Source organism: Priapulus caudatus, unplaced genomic scaffold (genome assembly GCF_000485595.1).
Source record: "Priapulus caudatus unplaced genomic scaffold, Priapulus_caudatus-5.0.1 Scaffold1117, whole genome shotgun sequence".
NCBI lineage: Eukaryota > Metazoa > Priapulida > Priapulimorpha > Priapulimorphida > Priapulidae > Priapulus > Priapulus caudatus.
Genome location: NW_014578178.1, coordinates 63,434 through 78,656, shown reverse-complemented (window position 1 = coordinate 78,656; position 15,223 = coordinate 63,434). Strand labels below are relative to the sequence as shown.

Below are 15,223 nucleotides of genomic sequence, written 5' to 3'. Positions count from 1 at the left end.
ATGCACCAAGCCCGGCTTTACAATTACAGTGTGCTGACATGATGCCTGTCCCATTTATCTCATCGTGACTCATGCACGGATAGAGAGATGGTATAATCAGAGACTGAGAGTGCATAACACGTGCTCGGATAACGTAGATGGGACTCTCACTGTTCACATGATAGATGTAGACTGATACACCACTAACCCAACCGCAGAACAGTCGATCGTAGGCATCCAGGCTTTTGTGGTTCTGAAAGTCCTTGAGAGTATAAAATGGACTCGGCTAGAATGTTAGGTAGTCAATTCACGAGATTCTAATAAGTACGTGATGGGCACAAGTTGTGGTCCTCGCTCCATTCTCGTAAGGGTGTCGATTCCCAATGCACGCAATTTTCTCGAGATGGCGTGCTTTGGCTACGTTGCTTAGTGAATCAAAGTACTTGTCCCACTACGTACACTTCAGAGATCTTCAGACAGTTGGCAAATGTGCATACACCAGATGTTATAAAATGCTGCGTTTGATAGCTATATGCAGTAAAATCGGTGACATTTCTGAACACTCCCGATGTAAACAAACTCAAGTCCATGAACATATGTGTTGCGTGCAATCTCGCGACGCTAATAAGCCCTGCGAAACCTGACCTGTGTAATCTCATTGAACTCTAGCGTAGCACCTCACCCACGGTGATAAACCTGTCCCGAAAAATCGGGATCCACCTGCTACTAATATCTATTGCAATAATAACACTATACTATAGCTAATGTAAAATCGGTGATTGTGCAGATCGGCAGATTATATAGACTGGTACTCGCTCCCACCTCTCGGCTTAGTTACTCGATGGATGCATGGACCCATCGAGTAACTAAGCTGAGAGGTGGGAGCGAGTACCAGTCTACAGATTACACGCCACACATGTTCGCTCTGTTTGTAACCGGTAAGGCCGGCGGCACGGGATTGTAGGTAATATTGCTATTTTTAGTCCAAGACGCGGAACCCTCTATACGCCCAATATCATTTGGCAGAAAATAACAATGTAGCAGGCTTTCATTTTTAAGGGGCGAGATCGCGCCCTCGCTCCACCGCACACCCCAAATTGTGCCACGGTGCGTGCATCATCGCGCCTCATAAAAGTGGTTGAAATATCGCACACCAAAAGTCTCTTAGTACTAAAGTACTGCTGAGAGGGTCTATGTCCCCCGGGGTACTGCCGGAACGTACCCTGGTACTATCTAATATGCCGGACCGTACCTCGTCTACTCCACTAACGAGTCTAGGGAGTCGCCTACGCCTACTCCCTAACCCTAACCCTAACCCCAACCCTAACCATACGATAGTGACCAGGGTACTTTCCGGCAGTACCCTGGGGGACATATGAGCCAAAGTACTAGTAAAGTACTAAAACTAGTAATACTGGCAATGCCACCTGTCACAATTATTACAAAGGTTAGCGACACAACAATTTGTGGTGTGTAAGCGTGTATGACAGAGGTACAGGTTACTACGCTCTGGTTTATACAACTAGACAACAGCATCATAATACAGGTACCTACACGGTAGCCACAAGTTACCTGCTCGTTTTCCACTATACGTGGCGAGAAGTGGTTTTCTGTCGACGTGAAACAGTCGTAGGGCTGGAGGGGCTACATACGTGGCTACTACGTACAAGTAATTTGGCTAGTTTGTTGGGCCACCTTTTTTTGTTTTGTTGGTTTACAGAATTTTTGTTGTTGTTGTTGACTCGGTAGGGTAAAAAAAAAAATTTAATAATTGTCATTTTGTCAGATCAAACAAGTCAAAATACAATGATACTGTTATACATGATATTAAAGTATTTTAAGAAAACTAAATGACAACAAAACACAACTTGTAATTATTTTTACTTTTATTACAAACTGTTTGTGCAAGTTAAAAAAAATGTTATTCATATTTCTTAGAGAAAGGGACGGCGGGAATAAATTTTTTTTATTTTTTTTCATTTTTCTTGAAAATTTGGGTCGGCGGATCTGTAAACCATCAAAATGAAAAATTTCTCGCCTTGATGAATTGTGATGATATTTCGTGCTGAAATATGCAGGTACATGGATTAGAGTCTCTAAGGATGAAGATCAGAATAAATAAAACAAGTTTATTTTTACATCCGATTAACTCTTTTATTAATCTGTGTGCTAGTGTTGGGTTGTTGGATGAAAAGAATGTAATCCTGACGAAGCCATTGAATGAATGAAGGTGAAGATGAATGATAATCAGTGGATTGACATGACATCCCAATTTTCGTTTTGGATTTCACTCTAGACTGAGGATTGGTCATGATTCCATCATCACACCCCAAGAGGCATGATGGAGAGCCCTCAAGGAGATCTCCATCATCCCTTTTAAGGGTGATTTTTAGTGGAGCTCGCCATCATGCCTCTTAAGGGTGTGATTTTTTAGTGGAGCTCTTCATCATGCCTCTTAAGGGTGTGATTATTGAGCGTGAAAAGACCCCCTATGGTGTCCTAGGGGAGTCATTAATAGTCCTCAGGACTGTACTTTTCAAATCTGAAAGCCTGATGTATAGTGTAACGGTTGTGTATGTATCACTATGCATGTATTGACAATCAGAATTTAAACAAGAATGTCTACAACCACAAACAGAAGTTCAGTAGAGAAGGGGAGTTGCTCCTGAAGAGCATAGCGGTATAAAAAATTCCTTCATCATGTTCATCACAAATAATACCTGGTACAACTACACGCAATCTGAAGAATGTGTAACGGTTGTGATGTACTTTTTGCTTTCATCCCTAATTGCTAGTTTCCTTGCACTACATCTTTCCTTGCATCTAATTCTGTGCACTAAATCTTCTTTGGTAGTAACCCATCTAGATCCTATGTAGTTCGCACCAGTCTTTTAGCTTGCACCCAACTGCCATAGCCTTTTGTCAGACTCTGATCTGTTTAAAATTTCAATTAAATTCAAGTTGTTCATTGAACCTTCTGAAATGAAAAATACAATTCAAATTGTCTGGGGGAAAGCTCAAATTGAACACAGAGTGTGAACTATATAGGGTAGCCCAGTCCCAAATCTGGGTATCTTACATTGTTTTGTAAAATGATGTACCCTGCAGTGAAACAGTCTGGCATCAGGAATATTTTGTGACGGTTTTGATGCTCAGTATGAAGTATCGTTGGAATATTGAAAAAAATTACGATATTTTTCGGTGGTAACTGTCGTGATTTTTTTGAAGGAATTGACATTATACCTATCTTTTAATGTCATTATTCAAACTATCGGCGAAGGCGCCGCTTTCAATAATTTAAATAATTGATTTATTCCCAGTGGTTACAATAATGACCACATGAGGGCTGCTATGACAGCATGGTTTGTCTCTGATCTGGCCTTTTTTAACCCGGGTGAGTTTTTGACGAATCTTCATACGATCATACGATCTCCGTCTTTACTGCTATTGTCTTTGTCCTATGTAGTACAGTAAACACCCGCATAAAAGAACCCGTAATTTTAAGAACCTCCAGGCTGAAATTGGACCAATTAAGCACCTATTATATAAGAACCTCTTCAGCCTGATAAATTAAACAGGTTCTTATATACAAAAAATACCGAAATTAGAGCAAACTGGGGCAATCCAAGTATGTGTGCTACACCATTGGAAACCAACAACATGTAGTTCCAGATAATATTAATACCTCCTCACAGGAGGATTGGATTTTCCAGGGGGTATTTTGCTTCATTTTCCAGTAAATGTTGGGGCTAGATTTTGACGATACAGAGGATTGAGGGGGAGGATGGTGTGAATATTTTCTGAAACTATACAATATTGTATAGTACGATAATGTACACAATATCTCCCCCCCCCAAATTAAGAACCTCTTTAAGAACCACTTCAAGCTGATTTCTCACTATGTACCATATATATAAGAACCACTTCAGCCTGAAACAGAAAATCACGGGTTCTTTTATGCGAGTGTTTACTGTATATCACTGCTCTCAAATCCTGTTAGATGCTGATTTTACACCTTTGCAAGAAGTTGAAATTGATAGCTAAATGTTTCAGTGAACAATGTTGAAATCTTGACTGTCACACTTGATCTCCATGCTAAACAAGCACACTGTACACCGTATTATAAATACAAGATCAGCTAGCTGCGGCGGCCGGCCAAAACTAATGTGGCGTCAGGCATGGGTAATCACGTGACACTATCGCATCAACATTTCTTGTCAGAGCGCGGAAATGTCAAATATGTTAACCCATGTAGCAACATTATTGCGTTTTGGTTCTGACTTCTACTTCTACTGTTATACTGGACATTCAGTGAGGAATAATGTCCAGGGACAGATTTTTTTGAAATACTTGCCAAAATATAAATATATCTTAGCTATGATATTTTCAAATATTTATAAATTTTACCATTTAAAACCTTGTTCTTTTGTTCCACAGCTATCACAGGACACCATCCTAGATGCAGCAGCCGTCGTAGGGCAGTACAATGCGGGAGTCCGCCCCGGCGGGAAGGGGAGTAATCCCGGGGGTGGTGGTAGCATGCACGACCCCTCTGCCTCCTGGGAAGAAATACGTGGCAGTGACCCTGCTAACGAATGAACAAATATACGTCATAGCTGAGGTAAGCACGCAGAGTGATGTGTCGACTGCTTTTCACTTTTTACTCTGTTCCATAGCGCTGCTCAGTTTCCTCATTTGTTAATAGACAATTTTGACTATATACCTTTTGCCAAATAACGGTGTGTGTAAAGTTTCTTGTAAATAGTGACACATGTATGCCTACCAAATATCGATTTCGTTTTTCCCAAGTTTGACAATTTTGGCCTGAAATTGAAACCATTTACAAAGACGGATGGGATCCTTATTCCTAATATGTACGGAAAACTTTTTCATGTGGTTTTACAGGTAAAATCCAAACTGAAGCCACTCTACGACTCTGCCTGTTTCTGGCTAGGACTTAAGTCCCCTTCTCTAGACATTTTTGGGCTGGCGCAAATAGTTGGTAAGCATGTATAAAGTGGTTTCATAAGAAATTTTACAGCACAAGATATTTTATAGTATTCTGGGAAAAAAGTGACTCGATGGCAAAAGTTCACACCTTTTTAGCTATGGTGCAGAATGAATTGGGTAGGTGGAGGCACTAGTCGCAACTAAATAGGAAGGTATTGGCAAGGCAAATGCTTTTTTGCATTATTTTTGCAGCATTCAAGATTCCACAATTTCGGCCACATGTCTTGCTGCATAGCATGTTATTTACAGACAACATGCTGAGTATATATATAACAGTTTTACCCACGAAAAAAGCATGCCACGTATGTTCTTGCAATAACCCAGCTATTATCTGTGCCACCCTAGTATAAGCATGGTCATTACCCATACACACCCCTAGATAATGCTGCTGTATTTATGAGCTTGTAGGTGTACCCTCAATACCAGAGGTCACAGTAGTTGTTAGCCAACTAACTATGCACGAACGTTTGACCCTGGAAGTCACAAAAAAGCGATGCATTCAACATCAGAGAATGTCTTGCATTGACATAATTTTTAGCTCATCTGACATAGTCAGATGCAGCTTGTAGAATCGCTTGATCGTCCGTCCGTCCGGTCGTCCGGTCGTCCGTCAACAGTTGGGCACAAATCTTAACCGCTCGACGTACGGTCACGATATTCGGGTCGTTGGGGGGGATCGTCAAAACGAGTTGGGATGTCGAAGCTGGGGGTCAAAGGTCAAAGGTCAAGAGGTGTAAAAGAAGGGGGAACATTCACTCCTTAACTTAAGGTATAGGGAGGAAATGCAGAATTGCGGCACAAATCTAAACGGCTCGACCTAGGCTCGTGATAGTTGGTGTATAGCATCATGGTAGGAAAAGCCATCACTGTGCCGAAATTGGAGGTCACAGGTCAAAGGTCAATGGAGCACAGGGCAGATTTTAGACATTTTCTGAGGACATGGTCTGACGGAGCGATTGGAAAACTTTTTTGTTTCAGCGGTGACCTATCATTTTTATGGCTTTATTGAAAGGACCATGAAATCTGCTTTCCACTGACGTGCGAAGAGTAAGTGTCTGATAACCTTTTGACCCTCAAGAGGAGGGTTAAACATGGATTTGTTGACTGTCTGTTAGAAAGAATTTGACTGCCGGGTTTGCTAGTAGAATCTATACATGCCTGGATGTATGAGGCTACAATGTCACAGTGAAATTTCAAAAGCTAAATTTGGTTAAAGAAGGTTTATGCTCCTTAAATCGTATAATTTATATGGCATTCTGTAGTGTCAGTATGTTACATGTAACGTATGCCACTGCCAGTGGCTACTGCCAGTGCATGTGTTGTGGTACTGTGGAGTTTTTGCCTTAATTGGTTGCAGGTGGCAGCTCTCTATTGCGCAGCCTGTAGGCTTGCGTAGGTAAATGGATGAGTGCTTACCTATTCTGTCTTGCAGATAGTTGTTGCTACTACATATGATGGGAGCTTCCATCTTTAATCTGAAGACACTTAAACGTACGCGCCATCTCGTGGCAACTTTCATAACGATCCCAACGAACATTCTTTTGAGAAGGTTCCTGATACTATCCCTGTGCATTCCACTGTTTCGGCGTGTATGTGAACACATTTGGGACTAACAGGGTTTACTAGAATCCCACCACTCCACCACAGAGTCACCGCAGTAGACGTTAGATGAGCGCTGTCGCTATGCGGCACTTGTTAGAGATTACATGCGAATGCAAAGTAGCTCGCGGATTAACACGTTTCAAGGTGTTCTTGAAATAGTTCTCACTGTGAGCTGCTTGCGCATTTTGGAATGCTGTGCGTTATTGGCGCTTCTCGTGGAGTCGCTATTGCTCAGAACTAGATGTGCCTTTTGCTGGCTGCATGCATCACCCAACAGAGTTCATTGCTGGCGGCCTAATCACTTACTGAGCAAGGGAAAATAAATGTTCATGTCGCATTGCAGGTAACAAACGTACCTCTTAGTCGTGCACAAGGTTACGGTAAGCCTTTGAGGGACTGCCATATCCATTTTGTGTAAGGAGCTATGTGCATACAGGAGATCTGTGCTTTTGTGGTCATGTTGTAGAATTATATTTCTTGCTTGGAAACAAAATCCAAGTTACATGCTGCATGATTAAACGAAGATTAACTATAAATGTCACGTTATACGTAATTTGCAATATCCTTGCTGGGTTATTTACTCGTACGTTCTTTATGAACACGTGTGCTACATGCATGAATTGCCATACACATAGATTCTGGCTATAATAACATATCTTATATATATATATGTGTATCTTGAGTTATTAACTGGTACAATGTGTAACACGGCAAAGAAATGTAAATATATTAAGGCAGTGTGACTGTCTTCACTGTCTTCTATCGGTGGAGAGGATGAATGTGTAAAGCTTCAGTTTACAAGTGAATTATTTTTGTGGCAATGAGAATGACATGTCTGCATCATCAAATCACGCAAGTTGTTCGTTCAGCAAAGCAGGTTGTGAATCGCTCTTAATGAGTGTTACTTTTCAAGTAAACGCGTACAGCATACTGCCGTTGGCCTTGGTAGAATATATATACACTTTACTCTGAATTAGTAAGTACTTTGCTACACGCCAAAAGTATCCTTCAGAGCTGTTTGAACGCAGCAGATGGAAAGGCATGGCAGCTAGTAAGAAATTCCTCATTATGAAAAAACATTGCACTGTAAAATGTTTGGGGAGTATTTCATATTTTGTATTATACAGGCTATTATATGTTGCAAGTAGCTTTGTATTTTCCTCACACATTCCGTTGTCACAAACATTTCTGTGTGTTCTAGAGGAGGAGTACCACTTTGTTGACTTGGAAAAGAAAGTGAATAAATTTGCTCCCAAAAATTGGAAATCCCAACAAAGTGTAAGTTTTAAATTCTAATGCTAACCACTTTTCAAATTTGCATTACTATTTTCCTTAACACACTCACTTTATGCATTTCATTGTTCTGTTTATCTGTCTACTTTTCTGCCTGTCTATCTGTCTGTCTTTCCTCATGTCTGCCTGTCTATCTGTCTGTTGATCCATCTGTCTGCCTGCTTGGCAGTTTGTGTATCCATTTGCTTGTTTACCCGACTGTCTGTCCGTCCCGCCGTCTGGATGTCTGTCTCTCACAATCTACCTTCACTTATCTTCTTGTTCCCATTCTTTGTTGCCTCACTATTTTCCACTCATTCCTGCGTTTTGATCTCATGTACCAACCAATCTGTCTCAAACCTCTCTCCTTTTCTATATCGCTCTTTCTATCTATACACCTAATAGTCTACCCCTTTGCGTTATTTCCCTGATTAACCTTGCTAGGTATCTTGTGTTATATCCGCCGTCTAAGCTTTTTAGGTTATCGACTGCGAGCCAGCAGACGTTTCAACATTTGCAGGGAACAATTTCCAGCCAAAAAATTGCATAGCAAATGTGCTATACAAAATATGCATTTTTTTCAGACAATCACAGTGCAAATTTACACCGCAGTGCATGCTTGGCGTGCTATCGTGTCGGCCTGTGACAGGCACAGCTAGCTTAAGCCTAGGACACACTAGCGATTCTGTACGCTGCCCGGCAGCGTTTAAACAGCGTGCGAGCTTGGCACTCGCCCGCTCGCCAATGTCGAGTGAAAATAATATCGGGCCTGGCGAGTGGAAGCTAAAGCTGACTCGCCCATGTTGGCGAGTAAAAATAATTGTCTAAAACTTTAATCAAATGTTTGTTCCTTAAGGGCCGGACACACCAGGCGATTGCATCGGGCGATGGCATCGGGCGATGGCATCGCCCGATTCTTGCGCGCGCAGTGCGCTTGGCTGATGAACTCTGATTGGCTGATGAATTGTAAAATCGGGCGATGTTATCGCCGGTCGCGGACCAGCCTAAAAATTACTTCTTTTTTTACGAGAGCTCTTTTTTGATTTTGTATGAAAAAAAGAGCTCTCGTAATTTTTTTTACGGGAGCTATTTTAGGCTTGGCCAGAGCTACTTTTTCATAGCATGATTTTGTTCACACAGCAAATTTTCAAAATTTTGATGCGCTGACTTTAATAATGTCTCAGAAGCCAGAAAATGTGTCTAATTATCGTAAACGTGTTTCACAAACGAAAGTCAAGATTATGCTTTGGCGAAATCGACGAGGTCAACAATCATTCATAATGGTGACAAAATCACGGAGGCCGGGTTTACATGTTGCTGTATGCATGTTGTGTACAAAGTCTGACTGCATGCACTGATTGTCTCATTCGCATTATTTTTTTCATTCAAATCTCGTCGCAGCAAGGCAGCTTATGTATGTGCAAAACAATGCAAGGGACGGGTGGAAACAGAAAAATCTCATTATGTCTATAGCCATTCAATAAAAAAAACTTGCTTGCCTGAACAGGCAAGTGCAATTTCAAGCTACCTGCCCGGGGCGAATTTTGGTTGCCCCGGGCCATCGGGCAAGCAGGTTTGTCGAGCCCGGCACCGCATTTCGGCTGAAAATCTAGTGGACAGCAGGACCTGCACAAAATTTGGTGGTCCGCTTATTTACTAGCAGGGTGAGTCAACAAGTATATATAAAGATAACCATTGGCATTAAAACAGCATACATGTAACTCGCAATTAGAGTTGGTCAAATAATGTTTCAATCTCTAGGAATGTCGGGGGAGCTTCTGGGTAAGGTTTTACTTTAGTTTTTCTCCTCCCCAGTCCACGGTACCCCCATGCATAGATCAATGCTGCCGCACATCCGCAAAGTTACAAGTGCCTAGAATCTTTAAGTATATACAGTTTACATTGCTTCTAGATATCTAACTGAATAAAAACAGTCCACTTTCTGATTGAAAAGTGATGAATTCAGTTAACAGCTTTGATTACGTGCATGTCAGGTGTCACTGGTCGTGCCCCAACTCCCCACGATGACCCCTGCGATATATAAACTTAATATTATTGTTATGCAGTCATAAAAACACTGTCAGGAGGACCGGCAGTTTCGTAGAGATGGTGCCCCGAGCAAAAACTTGGTGGGCTCGAGCCTCCGGGTCAGAACTAATTTCGAACGCAGACGGCGGCACGGGAGCGATTTTTTCTCGTATCTTCCAAAATTTTCGCTCTCGTAATTGTTGTTACCAGAGCGCTTTGAAAGCTGACGGCGAGCGAAATCGCTCGCCGCCTCCCGTGTATTTTTTTCGCTGTCGCGAACACACCAGCGATTGCATCGGCGCATGGCATCGGCCGATGGCATTGGGCGGATAATATCAAAACGTTTTGATCTGTGCGATGGCATCGGCCGATGGCATCGGCGATGAAATCGGCGGCGATTGAGTGGACACACCAGGCGATTTTCACTCCGATGCCAACGGCCGATGCCATCGCCCGATGCAATCGCCTGGTGTGTCCGGCCCTTTACGTTATATATCCAAACATTGATGAAATACAGTTCTAGCGATTGTGAAGGGCGGCTATCCGCGCTCTCGACCACGACATCCTAACTTTATATTATCAAAGGTGCGCGACGGAAGAAGCAGCCCGCCGACAGCGTGCAGTGCCAGCACAGCATGGCTGTGTATACGTGCCTGGGGCGGCATATTGATTGATGTACGGGGGGGGATTGTTTAAAAGTCACGTTGGCTTTGGTGTTAACAAGTCAATAAAATCCGCGCTAAACGTGGCATTTCATTGACGGGGCAAAGCAGCCCGAGAATAAAAGTAATTGTAAACATGTATGTTTCCTTTACATCTCGCATGGGCTGCATCGCACAACTGCGATTCATAAAAAAATATGCGTAGCAAATGGCTGAAAATACATCGCGAATTGCGATGCGATACCGGGAAAATTATTCCCTGATTTGACCCGTAGTGTTTTTACGCGCGCGCTGTGGATAGGCATTTTTTTATGTATTAATTCGCGCCATCGTGGCGCCGATAACAAAAACGTGCTCTGCTCATGGGTGGAAGGACACACCCCTGATTGCTGTTAGATAGGGCCTCAAGTTTTCTGCTTTATAAATGTCAAATTCTGCTTTCTTCTGCTTTACAAATCTCAAATTCTGCTTTCTTCTGCTTTCAAAATTTCGCCATTCTAAATTTCACCAAAAGCTTAGAAAAGCCTTAATTTTTTTTAATTCATGCCTTAATTAATTTGCTGCTACGTTTTGGTTCGGGCGGCATTGTGATGATTCGATCAATTCAATTTAACAAATCTAAGCATGTCCAGCAACGAAATTTTCTCGCAGCAAACTCGAAAGCATAGACTTTAGCCAGAACAAAAACAACATACGCATGCGGTATTACATGTGCGGTGCGATGAATGCATGAATAGTTTTGAATACGCTAGCTAATAGATTTAGAACGCCGTACGAGTTGCGCGTATTAGCTGCACACACTCGTCCGGTTCCAACGTGGTTTCCTAGCTTTTGTTGCTACACTTGATGGCTGCCTAAAAGACAATCGCGTTCGAACGCGATTGTTCATTGTTGGGCGCGCTGGTGTATTTGTATGCGTATGAAGAGTCGTGTTTTATATCTTGAGGATTCTTGGCTTTTTGTTGTGACTTGGTGTTGCTTGTCCCTTTGGAGTAGAGTTCATAATGTGTGGGAGATAAGCAGAGGTACGAGCGGGGGAGATCAGAAGCGTGTTGGTGGAGAAAGAGGAGGTTTTTACTCTGTGGAGAAGTTCTGTGTGCAGTCATGTATTATATGTGTAGTGGTTTGTGGAGGCGGGAGTAACTTTTATTTGCCGTGATACTCGCTGTGTGAGGACTGGTTTTCTGTGTGAGAAGCTCGGCTGCTATGAGAAGGTGGAGGTAGGTGATTGAGACAGCTTTGCGGTGTGTCGGAGCGAGGGGCCGAGAAGCTAGGTAGAGAAGGAGGGGCGGAGAGGTGGCTTCTTCCCTCTTCACCAGCTTCTCCCCTCCTCCCTTCTCACCAGCTTCTCCCCCTGGTTGTATCCTTTCTCTTTTCGTGCCGATATTTTCCCCGCTTCTCTTCCCCTTAGCGACTCCTTCTTCTTCCCACAGCTTACTCCCCTCCTCCTTCTCTACGTTGGAGGAGAGCGCTTATGAAAAACCTACAGCGTGGCGCAGAAGGCTTCACTCTACTCATAATTAGCAAATCCCACAACACAAATGAGGCAAAATCCACAACACAATGCAGTCATTATTCCGCAATACATACAAAGATTGAATCTCATCACATACACAAAAATGCAAACATCACAAACAAAATGCAAAACATCACAACACAAATCTGTCAAACGCCACAACACAAATGGCAAACGCCCCCACCAACCCACAACCAAATCCTGCAAACATCAACAACACAAATGCAAACTACAACAACAAATGCAAACGCCACAACACAACATGCAAACGTCATCAACACAAAGCAAACGTCACAACACAAATGCAAACGCCCACAACACAGAATGCACAAAACGCCACAACACAAATGCAAAATCTCCTGCCCGCTGCCCGCCTTGTACTGATTTCGTACTGCGGCGCATTGTAGTCAGGAGTAGATAATCAAGGATACTCTTACTCCATATCATCTACTCCTGATTGCTATACAGCGCTTAACCCCTCCCCCTCCGCACACATGCTATCACGCTATATGGCCGGTAACGAGAAGCTGTTAACTGCGTTACTAGAGAATTAGGGAGGAGGGAGAAGCTGGTGTGAGAAGGAGGAGGTGAGGTAGAACGGCGTCTCTAGTCGTGCTGAGAAGAGTGTGTGGGCGAGGTAAGCTGGTGAGACAGGGAGGAGCGGGAGAAGCTGGTGTGAGACCCAGCGCAGAGAGGCGGAGAAACGCGGAGAAGCTCGGTGGAGAAGTGAGCGAAGGTGGAGAAGCTGAGAGTGGGCAGGAAGAGAGGGGCCGAGAAGCGAGAAGCTGTGGAGGAGGAGGATGGGGCAGAGAACCGGAGAACCCGCTCGGTAGAGAAGGAGCGAGGCGGCCTGCAGAATGCTAAAGAAACTCGATGATGAGGCAGAAGGGGGAGAGGCTGCGTGGAGTAAGGAGGAAGGGCAGAAGCTCGGTCTGTGAAGAGTCGGGAGAAAGCTGTGTAGAAGAAAAGAGGGCAGGGGGAGAAGGGCCAGCAAGCTGACCCGCTAGGAGCAAGGAGGAGGGGGGAGAAGCTAGCTGCGAGTCAAGGAGAGAGCGGAGATCCAGCTGCGTCGGAGAGCGCAGGAGGCGGCAGAAGGAGATATGCTGCGTGAGGGGGGGGAGAAGGGAATATGCTGGTAATGCAGAAGGCAGGAGCGGCGTATGAAGGCGCAGATGTGTGGAGGAGGAGGGGGAGAAGGCAGAAGCCCTGCGCTATGCCAGCGAAGGAGGGGGCAGAAGTGCTGTGGCAGAAGGAGGAGGTCGGGAGCAAGCTGCGTTGGAGAAGGAGGAGGCCGGAGAGCTGCGTGAAGAGGGGAGCAAGCCACCTTCTCCCCCCTCCTTTCTCTACCAGCTTCTCCCCCTCCTCCACGCAGCTTCTTCCCCTTTCTCCTTCTCCACCTAGCTTCTCCCCCTCCTACCATCCCGTTCTCCCCTCTCCTCCTTTCTCCACCAGTCATCTTTCTCCCCCTCCTCCTTCTTCCACCTGCCCTTCTCCCCCTCCTCTTTTCGTCACCTAGTGCTTCTCCCCCTCCTCCTCTACCAGCTTCTCTACCAGGTCATATAGCGTGCGATAGATAGCGTGTGTGCTGGAGGGAGTGAATGGGTGTGTACAGCTCCTTGTACTGTACTTACATATCAGAGTAGATGATAGTGTGCTAAGAGTATCCTGATTATTCTACTCCTGATACAATGCTCGCCCTCAGTAGCAAACTAGTTACAGGACGTCTCGGGGGCGCTGGGCATTGGGAATTTCGCCATTGTGTTTGCTGGGCTTTGTGTCATAATTGTGTATGTTGGATTTGTCATTTGTGTTGTGGCTTTTGCATTTGTGTTGTGGGATTTTGCATTTGTGTTGTGGCGTTTGCATTTGTGTTGTGGCGTTTGCATTTGTGTTGTGATGTTTGCGTTTGTGTTGTGATGTTTGCGTTTGTGTTGTGATGTTTGCGTTTGTGTTGCGGGATTTGCATTTGTGTTGCGGTATTTGTATTTGTGTTGTGGGATTTGTATTTGTGTTGTGGGATTTGTATTTGTGGTGAGCCTTCTGCGCCACCGTAAAAACCGGTTGAACGCGTTGAATGCGAGCGATCAGCCGGTCGTATGGGATCGCGATCGAAATACGCTGCCGTGAGACGCGCACACCGTATTTATCGATCGCAAGCGGCCAGCGTAGAAAATCGCACAGTGTGTTCTAGGCTCCTAGTCCGCTAATCTTTTTTCACGACTGAGTTTTCCGCTTTCTCTTCCCGTTCCGCGATTTACGCGGAATACGCTTTTTTTTCGCGAAAACTTCGGGCACTACTGTTAGAACTACGAGTGGCTGCGTGGCAAAAACATGATCAATTCGCAGACAAAAAGTTGCGGGAAAAATTGTACATGTTCTTATCTTGCAACTGGTTGATATTAACCAGTTGCAAACGAGACATTTACGTTTACGTTACTTTACTGCCAATTTTCGGTCGAATAATTGGAAAATTTAAATTGACTAAGTCACAAATTTTCCATGGTAAAATTTGTAAAAAAAAAATTGCCATTTTTTTACATTAAAAGTAAGAACTAACCTTACTAAATATATCCTCAAACTCTCACCTGATAAAAATGTTTTTACCTTGGTTAAATTTGCAAAAATCTAGACGAGTTGGTAATTTCTGTTGTCTAACACTATTCCCCCAGTACTGTTCAGATACTGGCGTCTCTCTGTTTTTCACCAGCAAATTAGGGCATGTAAAGAAGGTATATATAAGCATGAAAAGTAAACAGAAACACTAATTGTATTTTTATACATTTTATTTTGTACAAATAACACACAAATATACTACTTGATGGTGCTAGAAATTTGTGACGTAATCACTTTAACAGCTCATCAATTTTTCCAGAAAAAGGTTGACAGTGTAAACCCAGCTTAACACTCCTTAAACCATGATTGTTGTTGATTGTGAAAAAGTGGTAAAGTCTTGTCAGGCATAAGAGTGCCACAAAAGCTGCTGCCTAGGTGGTGGTGGTGGTGGTTGTGGTCAGCACAGACTGACAGCAGGGTTCTCCCCACGTTGCGCAAACGGGGCGCGCCCGCCCCGTTTGGAAAATCTCCCCCCCCCGTTTGAATCGTTGCGCCCCGTTTAAATTACCTCCGCCCCGTTTGGAAAATTCCACCACAATAA

General features: G+C 43.7%; 1 protein-coding gene across 1 annotated transcript in view; it reads left to right on the top strand.

The window, feature by feature from the left end:
• Positions 1 to 4,420: 4,420 nt before the first annotated feature.
• Positions 4,421 to 15,223, top strand: part of LOC106815449 — a 26,272-nt gene continuing 15,469 nt past the window's right edge. The window contains exons 1-3 of the mRNA XM_014819907.1: positions 4,421 to 4,600; positions 4,885 to 4,981; positions 7,793 to 7,869. Of these exons, the coding sequence (XP_014675393.1) occupies positions 4,466 to 4,600; positions 4,885 to 4,981; positions 7,793 to 7,869 (309 nt within the window). The 5' untranslated portion in view covers positions 4,421 to 4,465. The remainder of the gene's footprint in view (positions 4,601 to 4,884; positions 4,982 to 7,792; positions 7,870 to 15,223) is intronic.